General features: G+C 40.0%; 1 protein-coding gene across 2 annotated transcripts in view; it reads right to left on the bottom strand.

Moving 5' to 3' along the window:
• The window catches only part of ITK (IL2 inducible T cell kinase), a 63,041-nt gene that overhangs the window by 3,933 nt on the left and 33,351 nt on the right, over positions 1-25,757 (bottom strand). Inside the window, exons 7-16 of one of the 2 annotated variants that reach the window (XM_061151827.1) lie at positions 22,013-22,078; positions 18,173-18,227; positions 9,606-9,688; positions 7,487-7,620; positions 7,029-7,103; positions 5,244-5,415; positions 4,657-4,873; positions 3,324-3,388; positions 3,115-3,233; positions 1-158 (exon numbers count right to left, since the gene is read on the bottom strand). In XM_061151827.1, the coding sequence (XP_061007810.1) occupies positions 1-158; positions 3,115-3,233; positions 3,324-3,388; positions 4,657-4,873; positions 5,244-5,415; positions 7,029-7,103; positions 7,487-7,620; positions 9,606-9,688; positions 18,173-18,227; positions 22,013-22,078 (1,144 nt within the window). The remainder of the gene's footprint in view (positions 159-3,114; positions 3,234-3,323; positions 3,389-4,656; positions 4,874-5,243; positions 5,416-7,028; positions 7,104-7,486; positions 7,621-9,605; positions 9,689-18,172; positions 18,228-22,012; positions 22,079-25,757) is intronic. The other variant, XM_061151828.1, reaches the window with a different exon arrangement.

Below are 25,757 nucleotides of genomic sequence, written 5' to 3'. Positions count from 1 at the left end.
CTCTTTCCAACAATGATTCATGATCTGGTAGATAGGCTGGGAGGCCAGTCGGGGCTTGTATAACCGAAATCCAGTGGTGATGTCTTCTACCACCTCTGAGTTGCTTCGGTTTTCATATGGGATTTTGCCTTCACTGAATACTTCCCACATCAGCACACCTATGAGAAATAGTGAATCAAAACAGGTAGTGATAAAGTTCATAGGTAACAAACAAACTCACATCTAGAAATCACAGACTCTTTGACGTTAAAATTCAAGACTCTACCACCAGAAATTATAATGTCAAACCACCTAAGGCTTATTAGGCCCGTACTATTTCTGAAGAACAGAGATTTCCCAACTGGAGAATGTTCAAGCTCAGCCCTTTGTTATATCTATCTCAAATGCTACAACTAAAGCTTGCAGGGGATATAAACTCAAATGTCTACACATGATGTAGATGAATAGAGTAAATGAAGTCTGCATAGCAGGGACTAGTGAGGACTGTGGAAAACCAGAAGTCAAAACTTCTGTCCCCAAAGGGAGAGCTGTGATTTAGCTCCAACAAGAATAGGGCAGTTGGGAATGAGGGCTCAGGATTGTCACATTTTTCTGATTTATTTTAAAAGGTAAATCATAAATTGGTAGTTTTAAAATATAAACTCAATTTGATTAAAAAAAAATACTGTGTTAACCAAGCAAAACTCTTCAGGTTGTCTATTTTTGATCTCTGATTTAATCACTTTTCCTTTTCTGCCTTCAGTAGAAATGTTACACCCAACTTTACTGTGTACTCATATCTATTCTTCGATGTCAGAGTGGGAGCAGAACTTTCAGGTCACCTAATCCAGTAGTTTTCAAAACAGAGTCCAGAGAACTCAAGGGAAGAATTCTGCAAAATATGATCCCTCAAGCGTCTGAAGTCTTGAAAAATCATCTCAGAAATTTGTTCCAGTGGCAGATCCTGGGGCCCAGTCCAGACAACTGGATGAGAATTTCTGAGGGAGCCTCAGAGGTGCCTCAGGAGTTTGGGGAAATTCAGTAAATAAGCTTATTTAACACCCCAAGATGCCAGGATTTCTAGTGAGATTTCTTTGGAAAATGGGGGTTTGCTGCTCAAAGCTGGCTGGAAAACAATTGCTTTTATGCAAACCTTGTGATACATTGAGGAACTGAGTAAGGCCCCCGAAGAGGTTAGTTGGCTTGTTTAAAATAGTGTAGTTCATTAGGGCAAAAACCTTAAAATGCACGACAAAGCCCAATGGCCTTGAGGCAGGCAGCGAGCTCTCCTCCATCCACATTTCTGTTTCTCAGGGTTGTCTCCCGTTTTCTCACCCTTCCTACTCTGCTTCCATCAGTCAGTCTCATCTTTGGACACTTCAGATGACACGTCCTAGGAAGGGATAGACTTTAAGCTCAGTCCTCTAATTATAAGACGCAGCAGCAAAGTCCTAGGCTGACAACCTGTGGCAGAATAAACACCATCCTGAGTCATGGGTGAATGTGACAAAGTGGCCATGGCTGTCAACGTTTCTTTATGGCACAACTGGCTTGGTGCAACATGACCAGCCGTTCCCATGGAGAGTGGCCACACCCTTCCTAGTTGTATGCACTGGGGAAAAGAGGATCTGAGGTTGCTCTAGTGCAGTTTTATTTCTTCTGAGTTCATTCTATACCTTCAGTTTGATTATCAAAGTCATAACTAGGCCTGTTGAACAGAGGAACTACTTTAAGGAACAATTTTTGTTGTTGTTGTGGTTTAGTAGCTAAGTCATATCTGTCTCTTTTGTGACCCCGTGGACTGTAGCCTGCCAGGCTCCTCTATCCATGGGATTTCCCAGGCAAGAATACTGTAGTGGGTTGCCATTCCCTTCTCCAGGAGATCTTACTGACCCAGGGCTCAAACCTCGGTCCTCTGCATTGACAGGTGTATTCTTTACCACGGAGCCACCTGAGAAGTCCAAGGAACAATTTAGAAGGACTCAAAATAAACATACCACTTGGCTGTTGGAAATGGATATTCTAAAGTACTGAAGAAGACTAATTAGTTATTTTCCTAAGGGATTTAATTAGTCTTCTCCCTGGTTTCTCCTACTAGTCAATATACTTGGCAAATCTTCCCTTCATACAGAATGACAACATCAAACTCCAAACCATTCCTGTCCAAAGTAGAATCCTTCTTACACTCCAGATCAAAGAGGTTGTCCAGTATAGATTTGTGCACACTTTAATATGCACAGGCTATGATCTACAAAGACATGACATTTCCAGCAGGAACATTTAGTGCTTCTTGTTCCACGGGCATCATTCATTCTTTCATTCATGCCCATTTGCACTTATGAGAAATTGAATTCCTTGCCATGGCCAGCCAATTTCATTGCCTATATTTCTCCTGCTAAGTCAGTACTCCCTTTTCTTTGGACACGCCAAACGTTGGCACTTGCTGCTGCCTTTGTTAGAGACACTGTTTCCTGGATTTTCAAATGGAGACATGTTCCTCTCATCATTCAGCTCTCTGCTCAACAGTCACAGAGAGTCTCAGAGAGGCCTTCCTGGATGGATCCTGCTATTTAATACAGACCCTTGCTCCATTATAGTCACTCTTTGCCCTATTACTGCTTTGTTTTATTCATAGCACTTGCTTACTACTCCCTGACTTGACTTTACACACATATTTGTTAGCTTGTTTACGTGACTGTTACCTCTCCTTAAAATTTGGCTCCAAAAGAACAGGAATCTTTTCTATCCTATGTAACAACGCTTTGTGAACACCCAAATTAGCCCCTGGCATGTAGTAGATACTCAAAAAATCATTGTTGAATGAATGGGTAATATACTTACTGAGGGTTAAATGTGGGAATAAGCATAATGTTGGAAAAAAACATGGTTCCTGCCTTCCAGGAACTCATATTCTAATCTTCTGACTCCTCCATCTCTTGATCTCACAGCAGCTGTCATAGTATCCTTTTTTTTCATTTTTATTTTTACCCCCATTTCAAAAATAACCAAGAATAAATACAATAATGAGTCTGTAGACTCTCACTGGGATGCCTTCACCATCCCAGCAATTGGACAAATAAAACAGCTGGTGCACAGTCCCAGGTTGTGTGGGTGTGGGGCCAGAATGATACTTACCAAATGACCACACATCTGACTTGCTGCTGTAGCGACTGAAAGAGAAGACTTCCGGAGATGCCCACTTCACTGGGAACTTGGTGCCTGTGGAACTGGTGTATTGGTCATCAAGGACGAACCTGGGAAGAGAGAGGAGAGAGATGGTCCGAGTGTCCTGGGGCCCTGTGTCCCATTCCTGAGACTTTGCTGGTACCATATCCCCATGTTACCTTGTCATCCCAAAGTCAGACACCTTGATAACTTGGTTTTCCCCAACTAAACAATTCCGGGCAGCCTGGAGCAGAGACAAGCAAACAAAAGGATAAAGAAAACTTGGTGAGTAATCAGTAATTAAGGAGTCTCCTATAATCACAGTGCTTTGCTTATATGGGAGCAATAAGGAGCTTCACAAATGTTAATTAAGCATCACTAGTGTGTGATGGAAACTGAATGAGTAAGGTCTTTTTATCAGGGTGAGTAAATCTCGTCTTTCATCTTCATTCCTGGGATCCTAATCAGAAGAGAAATCCATGGTGTTGTGTAACCAATTATAAGCTCCAGTGCAACCTGATGTTAACCTTAGGGATAGTATGAAGAAACTGTCATCCATCTGACTAAAGTAAGAATGTATTGAGGTTGCTAATTCTCTTAAAACTATTCCTCACTAGGGAGATGACATGGTCCCTAATTCATGTCACAGAGTGTCGGATTTGAAGATCCCTTCCTGAATCCCTTGGACTGCAAGAAGATCCAACCAGTCCATCCTAAACAAGATCAGTCCTGGGTGTTCATTGGAAGGACTGATGCTGAAGCTGAAACTCCAGTACTTTGGCCACCTCAAGTGAAGAGTTGACTCATTGGAAAAAACCCTGATGCTGGGAGGGATTGAGGGCAGGAGGAGAAGGGGATGACGAAGGATGAGATGGCTGGATGGCATCACTGACTCAATGGACATGAGTTTGAATAAACTCCGGGAGCTGGTGATGGACAGGGAGGCCTGGAGTGCTGTGATTCATGCGGTTGCAAAGAATTGGATACAACCGAGTGACTGAACTGAACTGAACTGAACTACTGATAAAAGATCTAGTGAGTCTTAAGTTCTAATGTGCCTGCAAATTCCATGGGGTGGACATGTTAAAATGAATATTCCTGAGCCTCAACCACCAGAAATTCTGAGGTTGGTTCTAGGATCACCCCAATGTGATCCTGATAGATCCTTGGATAGCATTTTAAGAAAGCATGTACTTGTCAACTTCTCTTATTTTACCAAGAGGATGTGGAGGCATAGAGAGGTTAAGAGGAGCGGCTGTTAGCTTCATTTTGGAAGAATGTAAACTCCAACTCAGAGAGTGAAAGTTAGAGGTGGGGTTGGGAATAGAGCCCAGAACTGAGTCCCATGAGGACCTCCCATAGTGGGTGGAGGAAGGAAGAAGTTGCAACGGGAAGGAAGAAAGCTTGTGCCTTTTAATTGATACTTGCGTTCCCAGTCTTGGTAGTTCTGCATTTCAGTGGGACATGCCCCTTCACCCTGAACTTGTAGGGTTTTGCCCTGCATCCTCTTACCAAGTCTCTGTGGATGACACACGCCTCTTCCAGGTAGGCCATGCCCTCACACACGTCCAGACACATGCCCAGCAGGGTCTCCGCAGCAAAGAGCCCCCTCTGGCTACGCAGGTAATCTGACAGGCAGCCGTGTTCCATGAACTCAAACACCAGGCAGATGGGGGCCTGCTCCAGGCATACTCCATAGAGCTGGACTAGTTTGGGGTGAGAGAGTTTCCTGGAGAAAAATGGCAAGAGTTGAGATGGTCTCAACTCAAAATTCAGTTTCCCAATACACTCCCTCCCTCAAACAAAAATGTCTCATTGAGCTGAAGAATGGCATGGACTCAGCTGGTGTGTGTGAGGACAACGAAGGTCAGTGTGACTGGCGTGCGTGGAACCAGAGGAGAGATGGGTAGGAATGTAGTTAAGGAGTGGGCAGGGCCAGACCGTGGAAGGCCTTCTCGATCACAGTGAGGAGCTTGATGTTATTCTCCATGCCATAGGAAGCCATCGCTGGACTTGGGCAGGGAGGTGGCATAAGATGACGTTAGAATGGTGTTTAAAGATCACAGTGCTCTCTGTGTGCTGTTGTTTAGGCCACTCACATCATGACTTCAGCCTCCTCAATGAAGTCCTCTTCTGACATAGCCCCTTCTTGAATGGTTTTGATGGCCACCTTGTCCTTGTTGAGCCAGTAGCCAAGATGCACCAACCCAAACTGCCCACTGCCAATCTCCTGCACAAAAGTGAGCTCCGAGGGATCAATCACCCATTTCCCTGGAAGAGAAAGAGAGGGGTTTCCAGAGTTGGCAAGCAGTAGATACGGGGTATAGGACTACCAGGAAACTATACTGCTCTATATAGAATGTTAGACTATCGTTAATGTAGCTCAAAGATGGCAAATGGTATAAGCCCTCGTACTTAGAACTATAGATAGGTAAAATTATCTTCTTTCCCAAATAATAACAAGAATATGCACTGAAAACCATGAAAAAATGTGCGTGGGGATGATTACATGGAAAGAGGAAGGAGGATGGCATCAGTTGAGATATTAAAGTCAATCAAAGGGTTCTAAGGTCCCAATCATTTCCTATACGTGATTGAAAATTGTTATTGTCATTTTTCATGTAGAGCAAATTTTATTTGAATTGGTCATTCATTCATTCATTTATCCATCAAGAGCATCCATTTTGTAGACAGCACTTGTTAGGCCTTAGCAGAGGTAAGGGTAAGGTAGTGGATTCCAAGAGGAGTGGTACAGAGGTGCAGGCCAGCACATGGTCTAGAACAAGGTAGGCACTCAACAAATGCTCAATAAATGAGTTAAAGGAATCTGAATCTCAACCTCCATGCTGACAAAAATGAATGGGTTCATAAAATACTCCCTGGGCTTCCACCCAGCATGAACACATTAGGATTCTACAGGTATTAGAGTTACTTTATTTTTGTCAGGAGGCTGAGGGACACTATCCTCTCCTGATGCTTGGTCTAGTACCATAAACAGTTCAGTTTCTACCTCTCTGAGGCAGAGACTCAACAGGAAACAGTACCAAGCACCCACAGTGTGCAGACATGGTGCTGTTTACAGATGAGGAGCCCATAGCGACATTTCTCAAAGTATCACCCTCTAACCCCTGGTGTCAGAATCACCCAAGGCCTTTGCTGAAAATGCAACTCCAGGACCCAACCGTCAGGGATTGCATTTTGGTAGGTGCTGGGTTGGGGCCAGGAGTCAATACTTTTCATAAGCATCCTAGACAACTTGAATGCCCACCGAAGTTTGAGGACCACCAATCTAAAAGATACAACATGAAAGTTACATCAGCCTTCTCCTCAGCCAGCACAGTTTGGATCAGGGTATGTTTGCATCCCCAAATGCCTTCAGGTTCCAGGCAGAAAGTACAAGGGGGTGAAGTGGTTTCATAGGGGAGGAAGGAAAAGTAAGGCCCATGGCCCTGAAGATGTACGCCCTGCCTAAAAGCATTCAAAAAATTTTAACACAGTGCTATGTGGACACACACTTCTGGATGCTGCTAACTTATAGCACCTGCAGTGGACTGATAGCCAATAAACTAGATGATACAGACGTTCTAGAAGATAGGTAGGAACACAGTGGTATAGCATTGGTTTCTCATAGCATTGAGTGGAGTGCTCTGTACAGAGTAGGTGCTCAGCAAACACTTCATTGATATGACCTAGATAAATGTGCATCTGTCTATCTATCTATCTTACACACATTGTAAATATTCATTTGTGTATATCATCTCCAGATATACAGTGTACTTGTTTAATGATCATTTTAAGTCTGGGGAAGTCCATTCACAATTTGCCCCAGACCTTTAGGGATGTGAGTTAGTGCAAATGAATACCATTCCCAAATGCACTCTTACCATATCTCAGCCCTGCGGTGACTGGGGCTTTCTGCCTCCAGGAGCAAACTGGATACCGGAGTCTAGTGACCAGGCCTGGGTTGATTAAAAAGTGAAAGACAGTCGTTAGAGCTTTACTGAAGCAACCATCTGAGTCAAATCACCAGGAAGAAAAAAGTGTAATCCAATGCAAGAGCTATTTTTACTCTGGAAAATAAATTCCAAAGCCACAATCACTGATATTACACTTTCCCTGAGAGGACCTGTAATATCGCAGGTGGGTAGGTGGTTGGTGAAATCTTATGATTCTAGCAGCAAAATCTGCTGATGGCAAGTATGTAATCAAATATTTGGCATCCTTTGGTATTGGTATAAATCGTTACTATTTATAGTTGGTTTGTCTGGAATGATGGGTGTTTGTCACTTTTCTCCATGTTCCCCTGCAAGGGCCCCCCTCTGCCCTTGTCCTGAGAACTCACCTCCTCCGTTGTGCTGGTGATAATTGATGAGGAGAGGGATGGAATCAAACACATATTTTTCAGCCACGTAATATCGCTTGGGGTTGTCATTTGTTTCTTTGATGTGATAATGCTTTATACAGGGGTTGTTCTCACTTAAACGAATGAGACATGCAGTCATTACTAAGAAGCAATGTTTGGACACAGAAATATCTACTGGTAGCAGTATCCTAGTAGCTTTGCTCTTTACCCTCTCACAAGCATGGCAGATATATTTTAACTTTTATGTCAGTCTTGACAGGTTGGCCCTGAGTGGTGTATGAAGGAAGATTCTGAGGGTGTGTCTGGACCCAGTTGTGATTGGTCCCATGATGGACTGGTGATGTTTCTCCAAACCACAAAATGGGGGAAGGTCTTGTATCCATCTCCCATGATCTTGTATCCATCCCCCAGGGGATGGCATGTTTGCCTTCTCTGCTGTGTGGATTTAATTAATCATCAGTACATGTTCAGAAAGCATCTCAGCCCCGTTGTACTTATTTGACTTTGCATAGCAGAGTTCACATAGCTGCCTTGACTGCCGTTCATAAAAGATCTGCTTGCCAGGTTGGTACTTGGTTGGCTTCTGAGAACTTGGATTTCAAAAGGGCTTCCACCATTCTCTAACTGGTAAGGATGTGCCTAAATTGTTTACATAAACAATGAGGTTTATGCTCAACATTTACTTTTTTTCTGGGAGTCTCGAATTTTGCTACGTGCCAGGCAGAGGGTACCTACATGACCAGCCACCAGTGAAAACTTTGGGTGCGAGCCTCTCATGAGCTTCCCTGGTGACACCACTTCACCCTGTTACGGCACTTGTTGCTGGAGGGATTGAGCACGTCCTGTGCAGTCCACTAGGAGAGGACTCCTGAACGCGTGCATTTGGCTCTCTTTGGGTTTTGCCCCACGTGCCTTTCCCTTGTGCTGCTTTTGCTTTGTATGCTTTCACTGTAAAAAGTCTTAGCCTTGCACCATATCCTGAGTCCTTGAGCCTTCCTAATGAATCGCCGAATCTGGGGTGGTCTTAGGGACTCCCAACACAGACTTTATTTCTCATTCTTTTCCCATCATCCTTTTGGAGGCCCCGGTCCCCCAGCTATGGCAGAGGCACGGCCCCTTGGTGATGGGCATTACCTTTTTTTCTCAACCTTGGACAGACCCTTCCTCTTCACCACCTGGCTACACCCTGCTCTTGCTTCAAGTCTTACTGAGGTCCTTCATCCTCCAGCAAGTATTCCCTGCATTGTGTGTGATGCTCAATCATGTCCGACTCTTTGCAACCCCATGGTCTATAGCCAGCAGGCTCCTCTGTCCATAGGATTTCCCAGGCAAGAATATTGGAGTGGGTTGCCATTTCCTTCTCCAAAGTGTTTGTTCCCTGAGGACACCTTAAAAATTCCTTTTCTCTTACTGGACTTTGGTCATTGCCACACTGCTTAGTTCTTACTGACTTTCTAGATAGAAAAAAAATTGTGACCTGGCTAGGCTTCTAGACAGTTTTACAGAGAAGACTGCAGTCTGAGGAGCATAGACCAGTGGTGAGGGTCTTGCAGTCAGCCAGCTGGAACATGAGGGCAGCTTGACCTCTGGTGTTCTATTGCCTCAGAAGGGGCCATCAGCTCTGTGTGTGAAAGGAGCATAGTAGTACTTGCATTTGGGGCTTATTATGGTTGGAAATGACCTATAAGGTTCTTGCACATAGTAAGGGCTCAATAAATGGGGGGTAGTTTTATCAGCAGAGCCAGAACTAGAATTCATTTTTTCTTGCTTGCAAAGTACCTTTTTGTTATTCTTTGGATTAAGTTATAAACTTGTATTAAATACAGGACTAGATATTTTATTTCATTAGGGCTCTGGACTCAGGGATGCTAACTGGGGCAAGAACCTGGCATACAGGCCCAGCTCTGTCATTTTCCAGTTAAGTGAGTTCAGTTATGTTGTTAATCTCCCTGGCCTTGGTTTTCTCAGAGGGATCAGGGATAATGCACTGTTTCTAAGGACCCCTCTGCCTCATCCACTGTCTGACATTGCTGTGTGTGGCTTGTTGATCACCCACCTCAGTACCATGCCTCCCCACTTTGCTGAGTTAGCACCATACCTTACGATGGCCTTGGTGAAAACAGACACGGTGTATGTCCCTGGAGTCCTGGAATCTCGTACCATAAAGGCTCCTTCTTTGCCCTGGAATGGTTAATAAGAATGAAAAATCAGTGATCAGGAAATCAGGCTTGTGTATCTAGCTCCACTTTCTTGCCCTTGAAAGGAGGAAATACCATAGGCCAGCTTGGCACAAAGTGGCCTCTCAGCAGTAATGGCTACCATTTCACATATTCATTCAAGAGACGTTTTTTGAGCTCCTACTGTGGGTCCAAGACTATTCTAGTGATGACATAAACAGTAAACAGAGGCAAACAGACGCAAATTCTGCCTTCCTGGGGCTCATTACAGATATTATCTAACCCTGACCACAACATTGCAAATTAGATGTTGTTATCCTCAATTTCCTGATGAAGATGCTGAGTGCTGCAGAGCTGAAGTGATTTTCTCATGACCTACAAATGTAGGGAGCAGACCAGGAGTTTGAACCTTGAATGTGGTGGGTGAGCAAAATCCTTGATCATTCTACTTATCCATAGTGCCTCCATTCAACAAATGTTAGAAGCCACTTGTCCATTCCCCATAAGGGCACAAAATTTCTGTCAAGGAAGATTCATCAGTTCCTTAATAGGAATATATATTGTAGACCCTTTTTCAAGTGCTGTTTTTGCTGCAGGGCAAAAGGAGAAAGAACATGAAGCTGCTGGTTGTAAGAGGGAAGTGCAGAGAAGGGGGAATTCTCCAAAATATGCCCTCTACCCCACTGACAATTTTGCCAGTGCTGATGAAATAAGTACAAACAAATGGAGACACCAGTTTATTCATTCCTGGTAGGACCTTTAAAAATCTTAACTCTGATTTTGAGCACTTTGTGTCCAATGCTCTGTTCCTATCTAGCTGTCAGTCTGTGCTGGTGACATTTGCAAAACTTATTTCTGTGGTTCACTTAACTTAGACATAGTGAGGTCCACATAGATGGTTATACTAATTGTTTGAATCCTAGAATCTCAGGGTTAGAAAAGATCCCAGAAAGGTTTTCTACCCCAGAATTATCCCAACCTCAGTACTATGGACATTTGGGGCCTAGTATTTTTTGGTTGAGGGGACTGTCCTGTGCATTATAGAATGTTTAGCAGCATCCCTGGCCTCTATCAACTGGATGCTAGACATTGTCACATGTTCCCTTGGGGACAAAGTCGCCCTTCGTTGAAAATCACTGATCTGGCCTAACCCCCTGTGCCCCAAACTTTATTGATGATCACAAAATCACATGAAGAATCTAAAGCACAAAACAAGACAAAGGAAAACAATGACCACAAGCAGTTGACCACGCTCCCTTTGATACCTACACACTTAGAATCTCCAGGACTGGGACCCTGGGGCCTGAACTTTTAAAAGGCTTATGGACATTCAGATTTTGTCACTACTGACTCAACCAAATATACATTTCTTACTTATAACCTTCCTGATGGGTAGTCTCTGTCTTTTGAAAGAGCACTCATAGTTGGAAAGCTCATCCTCACACAGAAATGTAACCTGCTTCCTTTGACTTGGCCCTAAACCTGCAGAGCAGCATGTGTAGGGGACAGTTGGCCCTTACATCATTGTGCATTCTTGCCAAACCTAGAGTTTACTCCATAAGCTCTCTGAGTTTCCCCAAACTCTTCATCTCTCTGCTGGGAGTTTCAAGAGTCTATTTTGAAATTTGAGGGTGGTGGAGGGTAGGGGAGTTTGATGAAAGTGGTCAAAAGGTACAAACTTCTAGTTATAATATAAATTTGGGGAACGTCATGTACAATATGGTGACTGTAGTTAACAATACTGCATTGTATATTTGAAAGTTGTTTAAGACCTTAAAAGTTCTCATCACAAGAAAAAAAATGTAGCTATGTGTGGAGATTAATGTTAACTACATTTATTGTACATTTTGCAATATATACATAAATCAAATCATTAAGTTGTATACCTTCAACTTATGTCATTGGTCAATTATATCTCACTAAAACTAGAAAAAGAAATTTGAAGCTGACACCTGAATCTTCAGGTCTCTGTTTTACTCTTGACTTTCCTTTCTCAAGGTTGTGAGGTAGGGCTGCCCTAGCTGTTGCCTAAAAGCAGGGGAAGAATTGATGAAAATATCGAAAGCTACTACATTTCTTTTTATGAGATGTCATAGTATTCGAGGACAGTCCTAGTATTCTGTCTTTGTACACACAGAATTTACTTTAATGATTCTGTACTTCATGAATTTTTTTTAAATGTAAGAAAATGAGTTGTAAATCTTTCTGGACCAATAGAGTAACCTTATACACCTCTTATAGCCTTCCACATTGTCCACAATGTATTGTGTGCATGACCTTGGACATGGTTAGGCCAGAGGAGAACTAACCAGATTCTTAGTTTCTTTTTCTCAGATATGAATGTAAACTGTTTATCCAGTGCAATAGGAAAGACCCTTCTAACTTGCTTGCAAATCATCCTTTTAAAAAACTTGACTTCCCCCACATTGGGATCAGTAGTGAATTCAATTTCTGAAGTAAAGCTGAGCTATATGACACCAAAAAAAAAAAAAAAAAAAAAATCCCAGATTAGTTCATTAGAATTTAAAATAGCTTTTGAAGCCTAATTTAGATACCATGAAATGATCCTTGTTTAAGTGTACAATTTAATGCTTTTTATCAAAATCAATGAGTTATGTGACCATCACCATGATCTAACTTTAGAATATTTTAATCTCTCCCAAAAAACACCTTCATAATCATTTGCACCCCTGCCACATTAATTTGCCTTCTTTATAGATTTGCCTAGTTTAGAAATTCCATATAAATGAAGTTGTATAACATGTGGTCTCTTTTGACTGGATTCTTACTCTTAGCATATTGTTTATAAGGTTCATCAACTTGTAACATATATCAATACTTCATTCCTTTTTATGGCTGCATAATATTCTTTTATATGGATCACACCACATTTTGTTTATCTGTGCATAAGTTGCTGAGCATTTGGGCTGTTTTAACCTTTGATATTGTGAATAGTGAATCTATGTCTGGCTTCTGCTGCTGCTGCTGCTGCTAAGTCGTTCAGTCGTGTCCGACTCTGTGCAACCCCATAGACGGCAGCCCACCAGACTCCTCCATCCCTGGGATTCTCCAGGCCAAGAACACTGGAGTGGGTTGCCATTTCCTCCTCCAATGCATGCATGCCTGCTAAGTCGCTTCAGTCGTGTCCCACTCTGTGCAACCCCAGGGACAGCAGCCCACCAGGCTCCTCTGTCCACGGGATTCTCCAGGCAAGAATACTGGAGTGGGTTGACATTTTTTTCTTCAACTCAACATCATGTTTATGATATTCATCCATAAATTACATAGCATCACTTGTCTTCAAAAGTTTTCCCCTTTCACTAAATATTGAAGCTTTTGCTCTTGCCTCATTGAAATGTGATGGATTAAATTCAGGGCAGGAAGAAATAAAGCTTTAGCGAAAGCAGACATTATCTGCATTTGTAACGTATTCTAAAGGGAAGAAACAAAGACCAAAAAGGCCTGAATTTTATCAGCTATCTGTGAAGAAAGGAGTGGGAATATCTCTTCTATTTAATTAAGAATGATTTTTGTTATTTTTATTCTTTAAAAGAAACCATTATTATTTTTTATAAATTTGTGATGAGAGAGGCGTTTAACTGTTAAGAGTAAACTGATCCATAGACATCAGACAAAAGAGAAGTAAGGTTTGCAGTCAGCTCTGCCAAGGACAGGAGGCTGGCAGAGCTCTTCCTCCATCGTAGTTGCTCTAGGTGGCATTCAGCACTGGTAACAGGAAACTCTGGTTTGGGGCTGAGGCAGTCCAGGGTGTGGGGAAAAGGAGGCATCCGGCATGTACCTTATCACCTACTTCCTGTAAGGGGCTCAGAGGAAGCTACAACCACCAAGAACAAGGGTCTTTGCTCCTATCACTGCCATGCATGGGGCACTGATCTGTGCAGTGTAGCCAGAGTGGGTTGGGGAGTGGGCTTGTTTCTATGGGATATAGTCAAGGTCTCAGGTCATCTTTTACTATTTTATCTAGAAAATAAAGGTGAAACAATAGGAAAAAACGTGCCAAGGATGGGAAATGTACAGATAGGAAAATAGACTTTAACTCATATATTCCCTTATTAACTATGTGTGTGCATGTGTGTACATGAGTATGTGTGTGTGTGTGTGTGTGTGTGTATGAAGAAGCGTCCCCGCTTTAGTCCAGACTGACACTAATTTACTGTCTAGATTTGGCCCAGTTTACTCCCCTGTGGCACAAAGGGGATGGGTCAGATATTCTTTAAAAGGAATTCTAGCACTAACAATTTATAATTCTGTGAATCACAGATGTTTCCAGATTCAGTGTATGAGCTTCAGTTTTCTCAGTCATTAAATGACTTTTGCAAGATGGTTGAAAGAATTAAAGTGCATAGAAAATTTCCTGGAGTATAAAACCAGAACAAGGACTATTAGGACTATCATCAGCCATTATTATCACATGTCATGGTATGCCATCCGTTAGAAGTATTAATGCCATTGCCTGCTTTCTTCTGAGATATGTTGACTGTGTTAGGAATGTCCTTCTTTCTCTCTGTCCATATGGTTTGAAGGGCACCTTACAGAAGATAATCTTGACACACAGGGTAGGTTATTGTGAAAAATACAGGCTGGTAACTTATATCTTTGTTATGCTGCATTACAATCTGAGTGTCTCTGACATATAACCACTCTTCATTCTGGAGGTGGTTCATTTCTTCCCTTAAAACAATTCTTCTGTGGACTCAATATTGCATCTTTAACTAATAACACCTTAGAATCATGGAAATATCATAAACAATGTCTTAGAAAAGGCTCCTGCCCAAAATTCAGGTCACTCAATATGTGCAATGCTGTAAGGTATCAAGTACCTGCTTGCCAGGAATTCACCCTCTACCTAAATGGGTTACACAGAAGAAAGACTGCTGAGGTCCACAGCTGGGTGAAAAGAGAGCTCCTGGAGATGTCATGACACTGCAGCATAAAAGTTTAAAGGTGGGAAAAAACACATTCCACCGTTTGTGAGAGGGAAAGCATGAGGAAGTTCTTAGAGGAGGTGCTATCTGAAGAACTTATAATACACACTAAGAGTTGTTTTCTGTGGTTCTGAAATTTGGCTGAGTCCCAGAATCACCTGAGTACCAATTTCCAAGGTTCTGACTGGTGCGGGCTGACATCCTAGAATTTGTATTTTTTAAAAGCTCCAAACAGTGCTCATGACTGGCCAGCTTCTCCCAAAACATAGTTATTAATTTCAAAAACATTTCTTAAGCATTTGCTGTATTCATTCACTCAACAAATATTCAATGAGCAGCCACTATGTCATAGGTAGAGTTCTGAGGTCATGTGTATAGCAGGAACAAGATAAAGGGTTTATATTCTAATGGTGAAATATGTTTGGGACAGTACCTTGAGAGATTTAGTTAACAAAAATGAAATAAATCCATTTTTGGTCAATAAAAGTGAACCAATCCATCTTTTAAGGGTCCTATAATTGTTAGAAAAGGAGACACTAAATACACCCCTCAAAAAGTTCTGTTGACGTTTTAAACATCATACAATACAAGGACCCACTGAAGTTTGCCTGTATATGACCTAAAGAAGCAGAGAGGATTTGGCTAAGTAGTTTAGAATATTAATAAAGAAGAATGTCTCAACTGCTCTAGCAAGCAGAGTGTATTTAAATGCCTCCAAAGAACTGCTGTAAAATAGAAATCATCTTTTGCTAATCATTAATGTGAGCTTTTTTAGGTGCCCCGTGGGCATACTTCATTAACCAGTGTGTGATTAAAAACAAAAGTGTACTTGTTTAAATTCAGTATAACTCTTATTATAGGTTCTTATTGGTTAATTTAACAATTTATTATATTATCCAACAACATAGGTGCTGAGTAGGCCACATATATATCACAAGGTGACTTGAAAAAATTCTGTAGGTCTGGGCTGGGGCCTGGGAATCTTTATTTTTAAAAATTCCCTAGTGGTTCTAATGTGTCCTCTATTGGGAAGCACAGGGAATAATTAAGTGCTGAGTTGGGGTGGAACCAAGGGGAAACCAGAGTCTTAATGACTCACCTTAATTCCTCTTACTCCATGAAATCTTTCTAATTCCTTCTAGAATCTTCTCAAAATTCCGAGAGTACTGAAAGCCTCCTGCATATGCTCAGTGTATCTTAGATTCTTCTCTCTCTCTTCAGAGTTTTTCTTGTTTCCCGATAGTGTGAGTCCCTATTGAGGTCAAAGATCCTATCTCAAGTGTCTTTTATGTGCTTAGTTCTGTGCTCAGCAAAATGGTAAGGTATGTGAGTTTATACTGAGAAATCCTAATAAAGGAAATGGCGCAGACATGTCATAATCATGACAGGTGCTAACTGAGACAGCCAACATCATACAGACTGCCTGTTATACACCCATCACTGGTAAACACACAAACAACTGAACTTGCCCTCTTTGATGTGAACAAGCTGCCCACGGGCACCTTGTCCTCTTTGCCTGCTTACCGGCAACTTAATCAAGGGAGAAGTTCACTGCTTCAAAATATGACTGTGTGCTCGCCTTCTCCCTTCCCAATTTCCTCATATGGAAATTTTATTTTTGCCTTTTATAGAATGAATTTATTATCATTTTCAAGTTTCCCTTGTGCAAAAGTAAATAGTACATTAATAATCAACTCTATACCTTTAGATTATTCTTTGATGGCATTCATCATCTTTCCACCTTCTCATCACAGCCCTTCATTCTCTACTTGAAACCTTCCCAGGTCCCTTTCTCTAAGCTCAGCCCTAGTCACTCTCCAAACCAGTAATGGTTGCCTGTTGGGGTGATCAACTGTCCTGGTTTGTCCGGGACTGAGGTTGGTGGTTGGGGGTGGTTCTGGGACCATCCGACTCTCAGTTTTAAAACTGGAACTGTTCCAGGCAAACCAGGATACATTGGTCACTCCAGCTTCATTCCATCCAAGAGAGGTTTGCAGTTTAAGATTCTTAAAGATATGAAATACCTTCAAACTATAACCGGAAAATAGTATGTGGTGAAATGGCAGAATCACGGTTGACATTTCAGCATAGGGAGACTAGTCCCTCCATCAACCCCTGCCTACTGTTTACTGATCTCACTGGTGAGGCTGTGTTGAGCCTGGGTTATTAACATCATCTGAATTTAGACTCACTCAGAGATATTTTTCTCTGAACTACTAATGCCTGTACCCTATCCACTAGAGATTATGATTTCATGAGTCTGAGGTGGGACCTTGTCACTGGTATTTCTAAAATGTTTCCCAGGTGATTTTAATGTGCAGACAGGCTTGTGAACCACTGCTCTAAGCAAATAAGCTGATAAATTGATTTCTCTGTAGAAAGCTTTCTCTCAGTACCCGCATGCATTTGGTTTCTCTGCAAGAGCCCCCAATGTGCAATTTTCAGGGTTACTCTAAATGTGGTGTGTGGATGGGTGCCAGCTGGCAAACTGTTACTGCTCTACCACCAGACAGAAAAAGAAATTGAGAGGAATCATTTAGAATCTTTTTATAGCGACCTAATGCTAATAAAAAATGGGACTTGCATTATTTTTTATGTCTTTGCTTCTTATTTTTGCTTTTTCCCCCTATGAATTCATTTTTCATTGAATTTGCATAAGTCTGTGACAAGTGGAAATTAAGAACCAACCACAGAAAGTAATCCATTACCACAGATACTTTGAGAGGCACAGCTTTAGAGTAATAACTGATCTTCTGATCCAGGAAAAGAGGAGTTCCCTTGCATGCCAGTCAGTTGATGGCAGCTTCCTTGAGTGCTGTTTTGAGCAGGATCCCAAGGCCATGAACTCTGATCAACAGGGTCGGCCACAGGACCAAGACTAGAGAGTGGCAGTATGAGCCTAGGTCATTGTCATCTCTGACTTAGTCCAGTGCCTCCCTTGAACTCATTGAGAAACTGTGGTCCAGAAGGAAGAAAGAGATGTCCCAAAGTCACACACTGAGTTGGAGCCAGAGCAGGGGCCAAGACTTTCCCCACCACACCATGCCTTCTTTCTTCACTTCCCTCTCTCCCTCAATCCTGACACCCCTAGGTAAGATCAGTCCTGGTCCTCACACTATATGACTCTGGAGAAGAACAGTTGTTTGAAAAATAAGTTAAAAAACAAGTGATGTATTTCCTCTAGTTCCACACACAGCTCAGCCAGGAGGAATCTGAATCACAGCCACCCCTGACCTAACCAGAGAGGCAGGCAGGGAAGACCAGCCCCAAGCTCTCCAGGGCCAGCCATCATGGCGGCAAAGACCACCCACTGAAACGGTGGCCATATTCACATGTTAATACCAAGACCTTTGATTCTCTCCAGGTTTCTTATACTGATGTATGCTAAGCCTGTAAACCCCCAAAATACTTTTATACTTGTACCAGACATCACTTTAATCCAACACATCAGCTCACTGCATTAGCACAAACCACAACCTGGCTGAAAAAAAGTAGCACAATTCATTTTATTTGAAGCCACAAGATAGGTTAAAGAGACTTACTGTGTCCAAAAGAAGTTTTTCAGCTTTGTCTCGGCTGATATTCTTATTGTACCACCTGAAAGCAGGAACAAGTCATAGAAAAATGATATTTAAAAAATTTAATTATTTACTTATGAAAGATAATTAATAACAGAGAATTTTTTGTTCTTTTTGTTTCTACCAATACTTTCAAACTCAAAAGCAAAAGTATGAACCATTTCCAGGTAATACAATGTTTAATTGGAAGGGAACAAATGAATCAGAAGTGGTAAAATGTTGATAATTGTTGAAGCTGTGGGGTTTTGAGTACATGGAGGTTCATTATATTTTTCTCTCCACTTTTGTGCATGTTGGAAATTTTCCTTATTAAAATTTTAGAAAACATTTATCTTCTGCTCTATTTTGTAAGTCAGTGGATGGTTATAAGTAGAATGATGCTAGGACAGCTATAAAAGTTGAACATAAATTTGAAAGTGTAGCAAATATCTTTTAAAAATGATTGTAGCATTTTCTTCTATAAGACTGGTTTCCAAGATCTTCTGAAAAATAATTATATTTTTCCCAGCTGCAGAAAAGCTCCTGTACAAATAACATTGACAGTGTCCCATAAGGCTAGTTTATCTTTGTTAAAAATGCAAATATAGAAAAACCTTAGGTATTGCTACATTCCATGTGAAATGAGTGCCAAATTTATTTGTTGAATAAACTAAAAATTTTTAATGGATGTATTCTGTTAAAAATAAGGTAAACATTCACATATTTTTTACTTTTACAAAGTTTACTGACCTGAGATTGAACTTCAAAGTTAGTTTAAAAGGAAAATGTGTCATGGGGTTCATGTAATAACACAATATTGCTTAATTTTGTGTTTCTGATTTTATCATACAACTGTTTTAATTTCTTAAGATTTCAGGCTAATTTCTCAGGATAAGTGGCTCATCTCTTCTCTGAAGAAGTTTTAAAATCAAATTTTCTATGATCAATTTGAATAATAGATTAAATATATAAATGGGAAAAAAAAGGTAACTTCTAGGTTTATTGCTACCAAAGAATAGATCTTACCACGAAATAATTCATGTCAGACAGTTTTATGAACCAATGCCCTGTGATGGAATAATTTGGACAGTGGGGAAAAGCAAATCCAAGTACACTATGGATTCAATGTCACTTTTATAGTTTGGGTTCATCAACATACATAGCACTAAAAGCTCTTCTTCAAACATCTCAGAGCATTTGAAACTAGTAGCCCAGCTCTGTGCCTGGCTGGCCGGTAATTTGGATGTGTGAAACACTACTCAAGCAAGCAACAACAGATAACATGTAACAGATAAATGCAATGTGCTATCATCTTTGGAAGTTTCATGACTGATGACTCTAAGCTAGTATTATACAGGTTTATAAAAGGGCACTAACTGACTTTTTATAAGTTTCCATTAAAACAGCCTCAGTATGAATGTTGGCTTCCTGGGTATGCCCTGATTACTCTCTTTTGCATTGGCCCTTAACTAGGCTGAAATCACATCTCTAACTAGTTCAGTTCAGTTCAGTTCAGCTGCTCAGTCATGTCTGACTCTTTGCGACCCCCTGGACTGCAGCACGCCAGGCCCCCCTGTCCATCACCAACTCTCGGAGCTTGCTCAAACTCATGTCCAACTGAGTCAGAGTGGACTCCATCAAAGTTTGCTGGGGGGAAGCTCCAGCCATATCCTGGTGAGAACTTCAGGACTGCAAAGAATAATTAGCTAATGTAGAGCTCATCTATCATTGTCAGGAAGTGTTATCAGCAGGTTTTGAGACTTGCCCAAGGTCAGTGAGCTGGTCTGGAGTAGCCAGCATTTTGAACCCAGGCATTGGGGCTCCAGAACCCATGCTCTTATCACCACCATATAGAGCCTGTAACTATCATGTACCAGGGACTTAAGGAAAAAGCATTAAAGGCTCCCTGTCTGCCCCCAGAAAAGCCTAGTTTGCTATGCTGTATCCCCCAACTTCACATCTTTCAGAAGTTACACCTGCCAGATACAGTTCTTACAATCTGTTAACTCCTAAGGAACATAATCATGGCATGTTCTCACATGGCTCCTTCTTTCCTTATCTATGTTTTAACATAAAAATGAAATATGTATAAGTTTGAAGGAGAAATGAAATGGACCAAAATAATTAATATTCTTTAACTACTCTCACCCCCTATATCTTCTAAAATAGAGTTCTTCAAACTGCAGTGTGTCCAAACTGGAACATTATTCTAATAGGTACTTCAGTATGTATTTCTAAGAAATAAAATATACATTTATATAACCATAGTACAATTACCAAAATCATGAAATTTAACACTGACACAATGCTGTTATCTAATTTTAGACTTTATTCAGATTTCATCGCTTGTCCCAATAATATGCTTCATATTACTATATTTTTTGGTTTGCTTTTTTATGGTTCAAGATTGACCCAGGATTACTGGTGCATTTAGTTACTACATCTCTTCCGTTTCCTTTAATGTGAACCAATTTCTTAGTCTTTCATGTCTTTCATGACATGAACATTTTTGAAGAGCCCAGGGCAGTTATTTGTAGACTATGCCTCAGTTTGTCTGTTGTTTCCTCATGACTAATTCAGGTTACGCATGTTTGGGTGGGACTATCACAGAAGTGATGCTGTGCCCTCCTCAGTGTATCATGTCAGGAGATGCACGATGTCAGCTTGCCCCCTTATTGATGTGAACTTGGACTGTTTGGTTAAGATGGGGTCTGCCAGGTATTTCCTCTTTTTAATAAGTGATTTGTAAGAAGATACTTTGAAACTATGTAAATATCAAACTTTTACCACCTACTTGTAACTTTCATTGATGATTCTTGCCCAAATCAGTTGGTACTTCAAACTATAAAAAGATGGTTTTTCACTTTAAAATTCCTTCTGCATTCATTACTTGGCATTTTATGGTGAGAAGGAGTTTTTTTCTTCTTGTCCCTTTATTTATTTAGTTATCAAAGTATTTATTTATGATGGATTCTTGTTTTATTCAGTGATTGTAGTTCATTACTGTCATTATATATTTTGATACTCAGATTATCCAAATTTTGTCAGAAGAGGCATTTTAAATCTGACTTTTGTGCTCACTCAATGTGTTCACCTTACTTAACAACAAAAACTTAGGGGGTACTTCTTTAATTTTTTGGTGCATCAAAATGTTCCAATTTCATCTTTGTTCTTTCCTTGCCCTAACTCGGAGTCTCCAAGGCATTTCTCCAAGATGTCCTAGTTGTTTTTAGTGGGAAGTGTTATTTAAAAACCAGAATCTGAGCGTGCACATTGCTACTCTAGTATTATTGCTTCTGGGCCTTCTAGCAACTGAGCTGGGAAATATATGCTCATGGTAAGTATGTTGTTCCCTACACTTGGATTTTATTAAACATTGAATAATTCCACTAAAACTATTTGTGAACTCTCCTTTTAAATAACAGTCTGAAATAAACAACACAAACTAAGCAGATGTTTAATGCCTATCTGTTTGTCTGCTATCTTGGTATTGGAAGTATTGCGTTAATCCATGTTTTAAATCAGTCTGTATTAGATCTAATGTTCATAGTGTAAGATCAATATTCCTGGAATTCCCAGGAGAAACTTTTCCTTTGACTACAATGTGTGAAGGCATCTGAAAACATTACTTTGGTAAAAGGTGAGATGAGAACACATATCCTTCCCCTTCTATTTAAAGTGGTCCCCAGCTGTTTATTTAGGGTCCTGAGTATGGAAGCAAGTCAAAAAGAGAAAATGCCTGGTATCTTAATAATTAACCAATGACTCACTCCTAATCTAAGAAGACCAATTAGCACCAATTTTTTGGGGAAAAAAAAATCTTACTCATAGGTTTCCAGGTTATTCGGAGACTTTTCCACCAGATAACTGCTTGGAACGTATCCTTCATGCCTGTTTAAAGGGAAATTAGTGTTTATATTATTATAAAGCTAATTTTTATATCTCCATTTCATAGATTTAATCAACTAGATGTCATTTAAAGATGAAGTCTTGTTTAGCATTCAGGATAAGACATTTTAAAATTTTCAAATAAAAAATTACTAAAAATAACAACCTATCTGTTAAAGGCTATATAGATCTTATTACTAAAATTTGAGCCATAATAAATAAGAAGTAGTTACTTTAATTTATTAGCTCTGCTTGCTAGTCTCTTCATTGTGAAAATTTCCTCTATTGGAAAAAATATCAATGTTCAGTCTTTATTTTCTAATAGGAAACATCTGTGTGTGTGTGTGTGTGTGTGTGTGTGTGTTATAATCAGTATTTTTCCACTTTAGTGCTAGCATTTTATAGTTAAGAAACCAAATTAATTAAAATATAAAGAATTACTTTCCAACCACAGGTCCCAAAACATACTGCCAGTCAACCATGTAAACTTTTAATCCAAGGCCTCCCTACTGTTTTTTGTTATTTGTGCTCTTTCAAACATAAATGATAAAACATGAGAAAAATGAAATAAAACTATGCTGGATTTGGGGTTAGGAGTTTCTTTTGAGCAGGAATAAATTGTGTATAAACAAAGACATATGGATCAAGAGACTGGTAAGAACATCAAAATACTTTACGCTTGTGTTAGTACTTTTCAAAACACCATCACATTCACTGTCACAGTTAATACTACAAGGTGAAAGCAGTGTCTCCTCCACTTTCTAGTTCTCTGATTCTGTACCTGTAAAATGAAGGACCTAAACTGGATCACACATAAAATCCCTCCAGACTGTGCATTCTGTGAAAAGATGTCTCATAACTTCTTGCTCTTTACTCCATCAAGTGTTTGAATTTTTTTTCAATCTAGTGATTTATGTTTAATGGGAAATGTGTAATCTATTTCACAGAATTGTTTTGAGGAGTGAAGAAATGAAGAATGGTGATGCCAAATACAGGATATCTTATATCTTATACCCATGGCTAGTCAGTCATGGTATTATGCTTTCTTTGGAGAACTGAACATCCAGCCTCAGAATCCTTCTTAAGTCAGCACTCAAGGTAGTCAATTCCAACTAATAGGAGTCAACTTATTCTCAAATACACTGTCTTTTATGTCTTTCTTTTGGATTTCCTTTTAATTATGTCTGTTTTTGCCACACCATATGTTTACAATTATATTACTAGGTCAAAACTATTTTGCTTTCATATAAAATGACAGTTTTAATATCCCAACCAAAACTGGATTATCTACAAAATGATGATAATTCTCTTGTGTGTTGGATATAGAATTTACAAAGCCCTTTCACTTTCTTTATCTCAATGATTTTCTCAACACTCTGAGATGAAAAGCTGATATTACCATCTGCATTTTACAGGTAAGAAAATAGATTCACAGAAGTTAAGTGACTTTTCCAAAGGCCCTGTATAACAAAAGCAGCTGATATTCAAGTCCGAGTCTTCTGTCTCCACATCTTGTGTACTTTCCGCTGTACCACACGATTACAAAGCACATGAGGGAAATTCCCATACACCCTGATTGGCCTATGGGGTGTCTTCTGTGATGCCTTTTGAAGTACAGAGCTGAGTCTTTCCACAGGTCATTGAACAAAGGGTAAACTGTCATTTGGGGAAGTGAAACCTAGGAGAAGAAATTTCCTGGCACATAAGTTGTACTAAAGAAATGTCAGTTGGTTGAAGGGATGAATTTCTTAGTAAGTTCCTCTGGTGTTTGTGGAGCCAGGCAGTCTTGAATCTGTTTCTGAAATGAGCCTCCCCATAATAGGCAAAGAGAATGTGATGTGACTGATCTTGTTTGTTTCCCCGTGTTAACTAGAGAGGGAGGTTCCAGGTGAGGGGGCTTTTGGGTGTGTTCTCAGCAAGCAAGTGACACTGCTTCTGAGACCACAGTTTTTGATCTAACCCCCCTTTACTTCCCTTGCAATGGAATTGATAAGACTACTTAAAGAGAAGGTGCCTTGAAAATGTAAGTTATGATACATGTAAAAAGTAAAGTCTTTACCCTAAAAATGTTTGTGTACCTCTTTTTCTACTCATCAAATTGCCCCCCCCCCCCCCGCCGCCTTTTAAAGTTTAATGATACCCAATGTTGGGCTTCGCTGGTGGTTTAGATGGAAAAGAATCTGCCTGCAGTGCGAGAGACCCAGGTTTGATCCCTGGGTCCAGAAGATCCCCTGGAGAAGGCAATGGTTACCCTCTCCTGTATTCTTGCCTGGAGAATTCTGTGGACAGAGGAGCCTGGTGGGCTACAGTCCATGGGGTCACAAAGAGTTGGACACGATTGAGCAACTAACACTTTCACTGCAGTGTTGGCACTCCAATACCCTGTTGGTGGGGAATGTAAAATTTGGCAAGCTTTTTGAGGGACTTACCTTTTAAAATTAAGATGTCACATAGTCTGACTCACCAGTTCCATAGTTAGAAATGTGAGTTATGTATTTTTTCCCAAAGAAAAAATATGTTTTCAAAAGTATGTGTGTTACAAAAGATTTCTAAGTTACATGAGCATGGGCAATGCAAGATCTTCATTGCAGCCTTGTTTGAAACAACAAAGAAAGCAACCTGGAAACTAAATATCCCACTATAAAATATTGTTTAAATACTTATAGTACAAGCATACATTCTAAAACTATACATTTACTTAAAAAATAAGGTAGATTTGTATGCACTGATATGAAAATATCTTTAAGATATATCATTAAAAGTTAAAAACAAGGTGAAGATCAGAATGAATCACCTTAATGCAAATGAAAAATAGGATGCATTTCTATATGTATAACTCTTTTGCCTAGGATGCACAAGTAACTTAACAATGAATACTTTTAGAACTGATGTGCAGACAAATGGAGGGTGGTTTATTTTTAACTGTTATTTAAACAGTTAAACAGTTAACTTATTTAAACTGTTGTTAGTTTTTGTAATATAAAACATCGACATTGGCTATCCAGATACTGCAGTAATGGAGTGTTTTCATTTTCTTTTAAAAAATATGTTAAAATTAATAATAATCTCATACTTTGAAAATGTTTAAACCCTTTATATATAAAGATGGTAATTGTAGCATTGTTAATATTTTCAGAATATTAGAAACAGCCTAAGCACCCAAGAAGGAAATTTGCTAAATTATTGTACATTTTTATGTTGGATTTATGCAGTTATTGAAATCATCTTCTGGAGATGATTCTGGAGAATATCCTGGGACATAGGTAAATATCTCTGATCTTTAAAGGAGAAAATACAGCCTTATAAAGCAGTGTAAATCTGATAACTTTAAACTAACCACTAGTATGAAACTTATATCTATCACAGAGCATTCTAAAGGTCAGTAACAGTAATTTTTTTGTAGCTCAGTTCAGATAAAGGGTCATAAGATTTTTTTTCATTCGAAAGTCCAATTGAGGGTAAATTGTATTTGTATGATTTTATTTTCTCCATGAATCACATGGATGGCTAGTTCACAGGCTCTTGGCTTCACTAAATCTTTAGTATTTTTTCCCTGATGCTTCTTAATGTAACCACCAATCTGCACCATCTGTACATGCCTTTTGTTTCCACCAACAATAAGACCCTCACAATGGGATATACACCTTCAGCCTCATTTAAGCACTCGAAAACAATGGTGCCT

Source organism: Dama dama, chromosome 9 (genome assembly GCF_033118175.1).
Source record: "Dama dama isolate Ldn47 chromosome 9, ASM3311817v1, whole genome shotgun sequence".
NCBI classification, from domain to species: Eukaryota; Metazoa; Chordata; class Mammalia; order Artiodactyla; family Cervidae; genus Dama; species Dama dama.
Note: the sequence above shows the minus strand (reverse complement) of the source record. Positions and strands in the feature narration are given on the sequence as shown.